Here is a 12,940-nt window from a genome sequence, read left to right on the forward strand (position 1 = left end):
AGGCTTTACTGTTCACTGTTGCTAATAGGATCAAGAGTGTAGCCCTAGAACTGGTGACCGTCTGCTGGGTTTTCTTTTGGGAGAGATGTAGGACTTTTCTGGTAGCTCAGCACATGAGGAAAGAACCCAGAGAAAAGAGGGAGCTTGCGTAGGGTTGACCCAAGGTCTCAGGTTGATTAAGGGTGGAATTAAAATGGGAACCCAGAGCTGCTTGTCCTGGTTCTCTGTCTTGCTGTGTGAGATGAGAGGCACAGACCTTGCTTTCTCTGTATCTTGGTGTATGGCAGTTACCACTGAGTTGGGTTCATTGGGCTTGAAGCCCTGCTGTCCTGTCTACTTAGGATGCCACCTTCTGTGTGTGGTTGTGGGAGAAGACTGTATGTACTGGGGTAAGCATTGTCAGCATCCTTTGGACACCACTGCTGCCCGGACTTAGGTTGTTTGGTAGCCAGTCATGGGCTGTCCTGATTTGGTTGTGTTTTCTTTGTATTCTCAGCCCTGTGGTGTGGAGATCTCACGGGTAGTGTGGAGGCAGGAGGCCAGGGTCCAGTATGTATATGAAGGGAGGTGTCATCCAGGTTCCTGATGAGTCTGCTGGGACCTACTTCAAGTCCTGTATTGGGAGAACTCAGGCCTGAGAAGGACACATTCCTCCAGGCTTTCTTCCCAGGAAATTCCCCAGGCTGACTGGCCAGCCCCTGCCTTTTTAGGATGTTGTTTGTCATCTCAGGACCTAGGGAGCCACCAGGCAGCTGAATTCTCCCTCCCTCAGGCCTGACAGGGCTAAGATGTTCCCAACCAGGCCCGGCACAGCTTATGTCCAGCCCTGGATTCCCAGGAGGTCAGTGCCCTTGTCCTGACATGCTCCAGGACTATAGCCTGAGCCTGCCTGCTACACAGAGTCCGCTGGGCTTTCACTCCAGAGCTGCTCAGGCTTCTAGTCTTGGGTGGACATCAACTCTAGAGACCAAACTTTGCTCATCTCATATTTTTTTTTCCTCTGTCCTAGGACGGTATGGAATCCCCATGTATACCTTCTTTCCCCTTAAATTCACTAAAGGAAATTTACGGCTTACAAAAAGTTTTTAGAGATATCCTGGGAGTTTAGGCAGCTAAGATTGGTCCTCTTCCTTAGATGAGGAATTAAGGAAGTTGGGTTAGTGAATGAATAGGTAACAGCTTGGGAAATGCCAGAAGGGTAGCCTATCCTGGAATCGTCTTCACTCATGTGCTGAAGCCTTCATGGTTGAGAGGTGGGTAAAGGGAGAGGGATGGCCACAAGGGACTGATGGCGGTCCTCCACTGCAGTACTTGTCCTCATGAGCACACCCCTGTGCTTCTCATTTGACTTTAGAGTGGCCACCATGAGAGTTGTGTTTGTTCCCTGCTAATAGATGGGAAGCCGGTCTAGCAGGTTGAATGGCTTAGGCACTTAGAGCTGTTTTTATTAGGGATAGACGTGGCTTGCTGCTACAGCTGACAGCTGATACTCGGCTCTTGGTTTTGCTGCCCGCTGGCATTCAGTGGTGTTCCTTCATGTGGCTATGTTTACTCCAGGTTCACTCTCTACCTGTCTGCCCCATTAGCCAGTTGTGCTGGTACTCCTCTGCCACGTGGCTTTTACAAGTATTTTGTGTGAATGGGCATTTCATGTGTATGCAGATCTAGGTTCTGTGTGTGTGTGTGTGTGTGTGTGAGTGTGTGTGTAGAGGTCAGAAGAGGACACTGGATCTACTGAATTGAAGTGACAGATGGTTGTGAACTGCCGTTTGAGTGCTGGGAATTGAACCCAGGCCCTCTGAAAGAGCAGCCATTGTTCTTCACCTCTGAGGCATCACTCCCATCCTGTCTTAAAGGGTCTCCCGGCCTGCTCCTGTCCTCTAACTGCCCCATTTGGAGATGGCCTGCCTGCACTGTGCTGGCTTCTCCCTATCCCAGCCATGCCCTGGGCCACACACAACTGCTTCCTCTGTGGCTTTGAGGTTTGGAGGGTGACCTTGAGCCTCCCCCTTACTCAACTCTTACTGTAAACCCACCTACCCCATAGTCAGTGAGCCTACTCCTGATCAAGTGAGCTTCTCTATTGTTGCAAGTTTTGTTTTCCATTTTTGGGGCACCCTCCTTCATTAAAATAATGGAAAACTTTTGTGTCTTTAACCTTTAAGAGAAAAAGATCAGGGTTGAAACACCACTTGTGGGCTGGCGGGAGGCTGGTGGGAGGCTGGCGGATAAGGCTTGTGCCCCAGGAACCAGAAAATGCCCTGTTGTTCCTGCTTCTGGGCCTTCCAGTAAGCTGCTGTTGGGCCAGCTCCCCCTCGCTGTGCCTCCATTTCCTTGGCTGTGGAATGAGGAGCTCACAAAGAGCAGTGAGCCCCGCTCTGGCCCTGGCCCTCCTTAGTGCCCTGTGGCTTCTGTGGGGTGAGTGAAAGGCCAGGTTGGGGCTAGGGCATATACTAACAAAGTCAGCCTTGGGCTCCTCTGAGCTGTAGTGGAATCTCCCACAGTTGCTTGCTCCTACAATAAATTAGGCAAGTTATACTTGCCCTATACTCTTGTATCAGCTGCTGTGGCTTAGTCCTGACAAGACCATGGTGAGAATTACAGAGAGACAGGTAGGAGTGTGGCATGGATAGCACAGGCAGCGTGGATGTGGGTTGCTTGCCTGGAGACGGGCAGCATGGGCTGAACGTTAAATGATAGGATTTTGTTAGAAATGAAGGAAGAGTTGGTAGCAGGTGTCTTGATCATTTGTCAAAGTGATTTTTGATGTGTGCCTGGCCACTAGCTTGGGACCCGTGGGACTTGATGCACAGGGGCTGTGAGGGGACAGAAGAGTAAATGGATTGAACCATGCTATATGTACAAGAGCAGATTCAGTGGAATGTTCCAGATGGGGATGGCCATTGAGTCACTCCCTTCTTCCTTGCAGTCCTGTAGACCCTGGTCAGACCTGCTTAGCAGCAGAGTTCAGTATAGAGCTTACTAGCTTGTGGTCTGACTGGCCCGTGAACGACTGAGGATCTACTTCCCAGAACCTGTGTGATTCCATTCCATGGAATGTATGGTGACTAGACTTCTGGTTCCTAGAGAGCTACTGTGGGGCTACAGAACTACTAGGTGGATGGACCAAAATATTGCCACAGAAGATTCACTGAGCCCCATAGGGTCCTCAGGGTGAGTGTCTTAGCTGATCTGACCTCCAATCAGATATGGTTGAACTTGGCTGCTGGGGTCTTGAGGACTTTGGCCCAAGAACTCTGAGGCTTTGAACACTGGAGCTAAGACAAACACAGCTTACCCACAGGAAGTCCCCCAACTGGCAAAGGAACTACGATGTGTTAACCATTGGGAACCACATGGTCTGGCAGATGTCTCTGCTTACTTAGGGGATCTGGGAAAAACTTCATGGAAGAAAGGGCTTGAAGCTGGATGTTGGACTTGGTTGGACCAAGGCAGAGTAGTTGGAAGCCTGCTGAGGACACACAGCAGGAGTCCCTGGGGTGGGGCAACCCAGCAGGGGGGCCAGTGAGCTATGGGCCTGGACAGGTAGGACAGGCAGAGAGATGCCAGCCAGCAGCCCAGAGTGTGGGGTCAGGGCTGGAATGGTCTTTAGGGGGACACCTTAATCTCCATCACAACTCACATACCTGGGAAGTGAGTGTGTACCCCAGTCTGTTGTTCTTCACTTAGGGCAAGAGTCCCTCCTTTCTCAGATAAGGAAATGGACTGGGGAACACAACAAGAGTGGGAATCTTGGTCCCTGTTTCTTAGTAGGCTGAGGTCAGCATTATCTCTCAGGCTTTTGAAGAGTCTATGAGGTGATGTATGTGGTGTGGCTGGTGTCCCAGGGTTAAGGCTTTTTCTAGGTTACTGGTTCTTCTCTGAAGAGCCAGGCATGTGGCTTGAGACCTGGGCCTGTTATAGACCCCTGACCCCATTTTTTTGAACATAGTGTAGTTGTACAGTATCTTAGTTGGGGTTTCCATTTGCTGTGAAGAGACACCATGACCATGGCAACTCATAAAGGACAACATTTGATTTGGGCTGCCTTACAGGTTCAGAAGTTCAGTCTATTGTTATCATAGGGGAAGCATGACAGTGTCTGGGCAGGCATGGTGCTGGAGGAGCTGAGAATTCTACATCTTGTTCTGAGGGCAAACAGGAGGAGACTGAGCTCTTCAGGCAGCTAAGAGGAGTATTTCAAAGCCCACCCCACAGTGACATACTTCCTCTGAAGCCATATATACCTCTTAACGGTACCACTTCCTATGGACCAAGCACATTCAAATCACACACAATTCCTGTTGTTTTGAGATGTTCCGACCTGGGCTGTGGAGATGGTGCAGGTCCAGCTGGAGGCTGGAGCTGATCCCCAGGTAGACCTCCCAGTTGGAGGGAGGTGTTTTGCCTCCCCTGGTGTCACTTTGCCAAAAGGACTAGGACTGAGATCTTCATGGACTACAGAGGTCAGGGAAGGAAGTCATCATGAGCCTGAGCTAGTGCCTTCCAACTGGCTGCTTTCCAGCTTCACCCAGCTTGGTCAGCCAGGGGTGGGGAGTAGCAGACCCTGAGAAGAGGACTGAGCGGGTCTCCCTGCAGGAAGCCTCTGACAGATCAAATAACTTCTTGAGCCTGCCTTCTCTTTCTGTAAAGTAGGTGGGTAGGTGAAACTCTTGGTAGGGGCGTGCATGTGCAGCTAAACCAGCTCGGTGTCCAGCCTGTGTTAGTGGGGCATATTTAAGACTCCTGGGAGTAGAATGGGAGCCAAGTGGGCCAGTGCCTGCGAATCTCCTTCCACCTGAGCATTCCCATAGGGGAAGCTGTGACCACTCACTGACCCCTTGGAGCCAGGGTCATTTGAGGGTGGGAATTTCCTCCCTGACTCAAATCAACTTCTTCATCAACCTGGCATGTCAGAGGCTGGAGGTGAGAGAGAATTGATCTAATTATGTGTGTGAGTGGAAGGTATGGTAGGGTAATAGACCTGGCTCAGACTGATGGGACAGATGCCCTGAGGTGCTACAGACATAGGGTGGGCCTGGCTTCCTGGAGAGGTTGCTCTTAAGCCATGAGATGGTCCTGCTGGATCTAGGACATGATCAAATGACCATTTCCCTTACTGAATTTCTATGCATCTTACCAACTGTACCCCACAGGCGTACCCTAGTGGATTGCAACAGACTGAGATTAGTATGTGTCAGAAACCCGGAGGGCAGAGGATGGCAGACTAACTCAAAGCTTAGAGGGAAGGAAGTACAGGTAGATGTTTGGTCCTTCGAGTCTTGCCAGCACCAACCAGGGCTCTGCTATCCAAGAGCAGGTGGCCAAGGAGACCTTGGAGATGTAACCTCTGCTCCAGGTTTTCCCTCATGGAGCAGCCTTTGGGGGAGATAGGTGAGCCAGGACTGCTCAGCTATAGCCAGTTGGGCTGGACTAGGCTAGCAGCCTTAGAGCCCTGAGCGTCCCTTCAGTTCTTTTCCCCAGGAATCTTCCCAGAAGCCCAGGTCAGCTGGAGCGTGTCTGAGACGGTACAGGGAAGAAGAGAGAGGGAGGCAACGGTTTTAAAGTCGCTGAGTCTGGCCCTGGTTGTTTGGAGTCTGGCCTGTCAGGATCCTCAGGCTCTCGGATCTTTTGAGCAGGCCTCAGACTCCTATCTCCAGCACCAGAGGGTAAACCCAGCACCAACTCCTCCCTTTTCTTGACTGGGCTCCTCATCATCATGTCTGGCTCCCAGCTGAGTCAGAAAGCACCTGATTTCCCCTTGCTGCTTTACAGCATGGCTGTCAAACCAAAGGGGCACTAGGTCTTGGCTCTTCCCTAGGCTAGGAGGTAGGAGGTGTCTTACATTGAGTTACAAGTCATAAGGGCAGGTGGTTTGTCGGGTTGGCTGCTCACTTAGAGCAGTGGTCAGTGCTGGATGGGAGGTTGGGGCCAGCATTCAGTCTAGAGAAAAGCCCATCTAAACAGCTGGCCTTGTATGGCAGGGCAGGTAGACCATGGTTCACCTTTGTAATGTGGGGTATCCCAGGAGAGGGTGACAGGATGAACCTGTTAAGTTCAGGGCAGAAACAAATGCTCATTTCCCTCCAGAGCTCCAGTTGCCTTGTCAGGTACATGCTGGTGGGCTGCAGGAGGGAAGGTGCCCTAGCACCTCTAGTCCTGGGTGATGAGGCAGGCTGATCCAAGCATACTCACTGCTGTGCAACCAGTGGGCCCCGGGCCAAGTCACGTACGTGTGTGTGTGTGTGTGTGTGTGTGTGTGTGTGTGTGTGTGTGCGCGTGCGCGCGCTCGCTCGCGTACACACGCACGCACATGCATGTGAATGCTGAAGTACCATGAAGTGGGCTTCTGGCCAATTTTAGTCCTCAGGAGACCACCTTTTTACTGGATTAGAGAAGCTCTGTGGAAAGGTGGAGTGGGTCTCCTGGGGTTGCCTGGATGGCTCTTCATGCAAGGGTCTGGGGAAATAGAGATGGCTTCCTTGGGGCTGCATAAGAGATGTACAGCATTTCTAAGGCTCAACCTAGCAGAGCCAGTCTGAGCCTGTCCTTTTTCTTTTTTTTTGTTTCCAGAGCTGGGGACCGAACCCAGGGCCTTGCGCTTGCTAGGCAAGCGCCAGTCTGAGCCTGTCTTAACCTGTTACCAGGTGGTATTTTTGTGTCTTGTGTCAAGGCCCGACCGTAACTCGGGTCTCAAAGCCCATGGTACATAGACCCCAACCTAGAGTCCGTGTTTCTGGTGCTGTGTAGAACACTGAGGTCCCTGCTACCCAGAGGCTATGGGAGCTCCGAGCCCTGCCTTGTGTGGGGCTGGCAGGATAGGACAGTGCATGAGAAAGGGCTTTGCTGGCAGTGACATTCTTGGTGAATGTCAGGGCAGAGGGCAGGGCAGGAAAGGCCCTGAAAGACTACTAGGTCACAGCTCTTTCCTGCAGGTTAGTAGCCCTTTAGAGCCTGGTCAGATCCTGCCCCTAACCCAGGTCGACACAGACTCCTCGACAGCTTGCTCTGACAAGGGAGTGCCTTACTCAGACTGCAGTGTGGTAGGTAAGGGAGCTGCCACAGTCCTCCAGACCTGTCTGCTCCTCGACTGCTGTGTGGAACTTGGGAGGAAGGGTTTTTCTGGGAGCAGTGGAGGCAAAGGCAAGGCAAAGGGACAGACCTGTTTAATGCAGGTATTGTCAGGCCCTGTGTACATCCCTGTTGCCCACCTCCGCAGGTCCCATCTGATGCCAAGGCTGAAGGAATCTCGATCACACGAGTCCCTGCTCAGCCCCAGCAGCGCAGTGGAGGCCCTGGACCTCAGCATGGAGGAGGAGGTGCTTATCAAGCCTGTTCACAGCAGCATCCTGGGTCAGGACTACTGCTTCGAGGTGAGTGTCCACCACAGCTCTACCCTGCTCTAATTGGCCAGCTTGCTTGGCAGATTCCTGCAGTGCTCTGTGACCCTGGCAGGACACAGGTCTTTGGGAAGTCTAGAATTTGCTCCAAGTTACACACTGTTCCACCCCCACCAATCATACTTTGGGGGAACCCACTAGTAAAGGAGTGAATCTAGTAATGACAACCCAGTGGGGTCTAATGTGGCATCCTCTTGGCACATATTCTGTGCCCCTGTATTCTTCTGGGTTAAGACTCAGACTAAGTCAGACTGGCTCTGGACTCAAGTGTCCATATCTGGGACAGGCTGAGAGGGTCGGGGTCTACCTTCTTGCCTCTGCAAAGGCTGCTACAGAATGATCACACCTTCTAGTGCCTGGATATGGGTCTGCTTTCTCCAGTGGAGCCTGTACGTTGCTGGGAGCGGCCTGGTCAGTGAGAGCAATTCTGGCCAAATTCCTCACCCCAGGAAAACATTGGGGTTGTAACTAGGAAGTGAATAGGATTCATGCCAGCAGGGGAGGGGAAAGGTGAGTTCTCTTTTCTCTGGACTAACACTTGTTAGCTTTCTATGATGCTGTTATCACTGTTGGTGAACAAAAGGAAACCCCCAGGAGGGATCCGTTTAGGACAGATGTGACCCTAGCTTATCTCTTGAGAACCTATGGTCTGCCTAAGGAGCCTGTGGTTGGCTGTGCATGCATCCTGACTCTCTTAGAAGAAGGAGGGCGGGGATGAGGGAGCAGGCCCCAAAGCCCATAGCAGAAGCCTCACTCCTTTCCTACTGCTGACCTGTTGGGATACGGTGGGGTCCAGTGTGCCCCCTGTGGTTCAGGAGGTTTCTGGCAGCTCCTCCTTGCTGCTTCCTGTGGCTGCTGTACAGTCATGGTGGCCTCGAGCTTTCTGTAACTGTCCAGCCTTGTCATGGTCCCTTCCCTTCTAACACCATCTTGTTTGACAGGTAACAACATCATCAGGAAGCAAGTGTTTCTCCTGCCGGTCAGCCGCTGAACGAGATAAGTGGATGGAGAACCTGAGGCGAGCAGTGCACCCCAACAAGGTAGGCAGGCAGGCTCAGCAGGTCCAGGTACCTGCTCTTGTGGATCATGAAAGATGAGGTGAAAACCAGACACGAGGGAACAGAAACCTGAGTAGGGGCAGGGGTAGGGGCAGGGGCAGGGGCAGGGGCAGGGGCAAGTAGACCTGGAAGGAACTGGAGTTGCTGAGCTATGCCAGCTGTTGGGTCCTTCTTCCGACAGCTGAGTTTCTCCCTTTAGAAGTCGGGTCTTGCCCAGAACCACTTCCTCCTAGCCAACTGTGGCACTTCTGTTCTAGTTCCAACATTCACCCTTCTTCACATGGTGCGCCTTGTGTCCTCTTACATTCTACTGTCCCATCTGGTTGGGGCCCTGACTACAATCAAGGCTGTTAGGGCTCCTGTGTCTTATCTTCCCAGATGACCTGTCGATCTAAATTAAGTCCTGGTTACCATGACATCACTAAAAAAGTGGTCTTAGCGTCAGTCATCTCTAAAGTTGCTTTGTAGACCAGGAGACTGAGTAACTGGTACCACAGCCTGTAGAGGAAAGCGCTGTGCTGGCTCCCCCCACCTCCACCCCACCCCATCTCGCTCAGAGGCAGGGCTACTTTAGTGCTGCTTTCTGGGAGAGCAAGCCTGGGCCCAGGGGGCTTGTGTGGGTGAGCTAGCTGGTGATCAGTAGAGCAGACTAGTTGAAGCCAGATCCATGGTGTCTCCCCGTCCTTACCCATGTGCCTGACCACTCAGTTCCTCCTGGATTTTGGAGGGCTCCTAGACTCCGGGCTGGCCAGGTAGATAGATAACAGCCCCAACTGACCACCCCAGATCCCCCTTATGCAGGACAACAGCCGGCGTGTGGAGCACATCCTGAAGCTATGGGTGATTGAGGCCAAGGATCTGCCAGCCAAGAAGAAGTATCTGTGTGAACTGTGCCTGGACGATGTACTGTATGCCCGTACCACGGGCAAGCTCAAGACGGACAATGTCTTCTGGGGAGAGCACTTCGAGTTCCACAACCTGCCGCCCCTGCGCACAGTCACTGTCCACCTGTACCGGGAAACTGACAAGAAGAAGAAAAAGGAACGCAACAGCTACCTGGGCCTGGTGAGCCTGCCTGCCGCCTCGGTGGCTGGGCGGCAGTTTGTGGAGAAGTGGTACCCAGTGGTGACACCTAATCCCAAGGGTGGCAAAGGCCCTGGGCCCATGATCCGAATCAAGGCACGCTACCAGACCATCACCATCTTGCCTATGGAGATGTACAAGGAGTTTGCTGAGCACATCACTAACCACTACCTGGGGCTGTGTGCAGCCCTTGAGCCCATCCTCAGTGCCAAGACCAAGGAGGAGATGGCGTCGGCTCTGGTGCACATCCTGCAGAGCACAGGCAAGGTGAAGGTGAGTATGGCGCCCTGTTGCAGAAGACTGGGTTGTCTACTCTTGATGGATCTGTGTTCTACTATAGTCTGCTTCATTTTGGATATAGTATACCCACTTCAGCCACATGGGTCCTTAAAGCTGAGCACTGTGCCATGAGTTGGGGGAACTTTGTACTCGACCAGTGGCAGTGCTGAGCCCTGAAGGCACACTGTGCAGCGAACAGATCAGCACAAGTAGTGCTGAGTGGGCTCCCTGCTGTGCCCAAGCTGGTGTGCCTACGCTCTTCCAGCATGTGAACCGAAACCCACACGCCCAGTGAGATAGCGGTTGGCTGGTATTCCCAATAGGTGAGCTACTCATGGCCTGGCCACAACCCACACCTTCGTGCATAGCTTTTACACACAGGTGCACGTGTATGCACACTTCCTAAGTATAGACAGCCAGACATGGCCCTGGTGCCTTGTAGAAATTGGGATCAGAGAGCCATGCAGATGGGCTCTGCTTCAGAGCCAGAGGGGCCCTGCTCCTGCTACTAATACCACCTTCCAAAGCCTGACGATCTCGAGCATGGTTCAGAAAGGGCACACCTTGGCTCCACCTAACTGGCTAGAGAACAGAGTGTCTCCAGGAGGCACAGCATCTCCAGTAGTGCATGGTTCTCATGGGCTCTGCTGGTGTGCTAAGATGCTTCCCAGTTACCCCTCATTGTCCCTTGGGGACTGCTGTCCACAAAGAGTCAGGGGACGTTACTTGAGCTGTCCTAGCTTTCTGCATTATAGTAGACTTGCGGTAACGGGCCAGTGATAGAGTTTGAGAACGAAGGCTTGTATGAGGATGGGAGTGGGGGTCACCCTAAGCTAATGTCCTAAGCCCTCAACCTGTTGTAATCAGGGAGGCCCAAGAAGGGAACTGGGTTTGGATGCTTAGTGGGCAGAGCTCAGTGGTCTAAGACTCCACGAACCCTTGATCAACTCTTAACCTCTTCCTAGAGGCGCTGGCAGGGGGAGGCTATGGTTGGAAGCCCCTTGTCCTCTGCATCCTCCATTGCCTGCTGGACTGACTGGCCCTGCAGAAGGACAGGGAGGGAAAAGGACTTCCTTAGGGAGAGTGCTGCCTTCCTCCATGTCATCAGGACCCTCTTCCCCATGTGCCTGCCTTCAGGCTGGCTGGGTAGGTTGCCAGCTAGGCCAACTCTTGAAGTACTGCATGGTTTTTGTTGTTGTAGTCTGGTTTTTACATTTGTTATTATTTATTCTATATGTACAGGTGCTTTGCTTTGCCTGCATGTATGTCTGTGCACCACATACATGACATGCCTACTTCCCACAGAGTTCAGAAGAGAGCTTTGGATCCCAGGGACTAGAGTTAGAGGTGATCGTGAGCCACCATGTGGGTGCTGGGAATCAAAGCTCTGAAAGATCTGAAGAGCAGCCAGTGCCGTTGGTTGCTGAACCAGCTCTCCAGCCCATGCAGCTGGGCTTTGGTTTGCTGGTGGGAGTGGACTAGAGACTCAGGAGTTTGGAGAGTCAGCTAGAAGGTTCACCCTTCCCTGCTGCTGAGTCCCAAGGGCTGCTAGTGGCTCAGGAAGCTGATGATATGTGAAGTAGCCACGAGTCTACAGAGGCTGAGGGGTGGGAAGTAACTCTTGTCTCTGGAACAACCTAGAACTAGCAGAGCATTCTTGAGCCAGACAGAGCACATGTGGAAGACTGCTTGTGCAATGAGGCACTCTACCCTCCCAAAGGTTGTAGCCGCACTCTGAGGGTTTTAGACCTGTGTCCTGTCACCTCCTGCCCTCTCTTCAGGTCCTATTTGTGTAAGCTGTGTGCTTTTCCAGCTCCCATCCTAGGATTCTCCCCATTTTCCATGATCTTGGAGGCAGTGCCTGGCCTCAGGTAGCTGTAGGGCCTTAGGCAGACTGTCTGCTCTATGCCTTGCTTTCCTCCTTCTGCTGCCCATCTCTTGGCATTCATGTCCTTCTCCAGTGCTGAGGCCCAGTGTCTGTCACAGAACTTCAGAAAGATGGTGGCTTTGAATAGAAGTCATAGTGGTGCTTCAGCAGCGATGGGTCCTTACCTCTGCTCATTGTGTTTCCAAAGATGTGATCCAGGGGAGCCAACTATAGCTTCTTCTCCGACCCACCTATCTCTCAGCCCTTCCTTTTGTTGGCCAGTCTGGCCTCCTGGATCAAGGTCTTAATTCTGTATTTCACAGGATCCTCAAAAGTTAGGCACATTGGAATGAGGAGTTTCAAATTCTCAGAAACCTTGGCCTGTGCTGGGCTGCTGTGCCTTTTTTCCTAGCCTACAGGCTTTGGGCTTGAGAGGAAGGGAACTACCCTCCTGTCAGGTACCACAGCCAGAGGGAATGGTGTGACTGAGCTCCTCTCCAGTGTTTTCCCATGGTGGGATGCTGCTCATAATCTGTCCTCTAAGTCAGCCTGGCTGTCCAGCAGCCAAGGACAGTCTCAGCTCAGATTCCACTCTGCTCCCTTCCTGCCTCCCTAGGACTTTCTAACAGACCTGATGATGTCAGAGGTGGACCGCTGTGGGGACAATGAGCACCTCATCTTCCGGGAGAACACATTGGCCACCAAGGCCATCGAAGAATACCTCAAACTCGTGGGCCAGAAGTACCTGCAGGACGCACTAGGTAGTGGGGACCTTACCGGGCCAGCAGGTGGCAAGGGCTGGGCAGTGCTCATCAGACCCTCACTGCCTTCTCCATGCTCACCTGACCGCAGGTGAGTTCATCAAAGCCCTGTATGAGTCAGACGAAAATTGTGAAGTGGACCCCAGTAAGTGCTCAGCCGCCGACCTCCCCGAGCACCAGGGCAACCTCAAGATGTGTTGTGAGCTGGCCTTCTGCAAGATCATCAACTCCTACTGGTTAGTGCCACCTGTTGGGAGTTGTGTGCTCCTTTGGGGGCCTGGGCTTTCCCTTCCTTTCGTCTTGACTGTCTTTGTCAGGATGCTTCCACCCCTGCCCTAGTGCTAGTGTCTAACTCCACTGAGTTGCTGGACAGCCAGGTCATACCCCTTTTTGAGTTCTTAAATATAAGAAAGCATCTGTAGGGTGTGTGTGTGGTCTGGAAATGACAGTTTGTCTGTACCTGTGACTGGTGAGCACCCTACACATGTAGAG

General features: G+C 52.4%; 1 protein-coding gene across 13 annotated transcripts in view; it reads left to right on the forward strand.

Annotated features, from left to right (window-relative positions):
• The window catches only part of Dab2ip (DAB2 interacting protein), a 170,986-nt gene that overhangs the window by 140,625 nt on the left and 17,421 nt on the right, over window positions 1–12,940 (forward strand). For all 13 annotated transcript variants that reach the window (NM_138710.4, XM_063283048.1, XM_063283051.1 and 10 more), the window contains 5 exons: window positions 7,220–7,373; window positions 8,342–8,440; window positions 9,260–9,814; window positions 12,304–12,448; window positions 12,540–12,684. In NM_138710.4, the coding sequence (NP_619724.3) occupies window positions 7,220–7,373; window positions 8,342–8,440; window positions 9,260–9,814; window positions 12,304–12,448; window positions 12,540–12,684 (1,098 nt within the window). The remainder of the gene's footprint in view (window positions 1–7,219; window positions 7,374–8,341; window positions 8,441–9,259; window positions 9,815–12,303; window positions 12,449–12,539; window positions 12,685–12,940) is intronic.

Source organism: Rattus norvegicus, chromosome 3 (genome assembly GCF_036323735.1).
Source record: "Rattus norvegicus strain BN/NHsdMcwi chromosome 3, GRCr8, whole genome shotgun sequence".
NCBI lineage: Eukaryota > Metazoa > Chordata > Mammalia > Rodentia > Muridae > Rattus > Rattus norvegicus.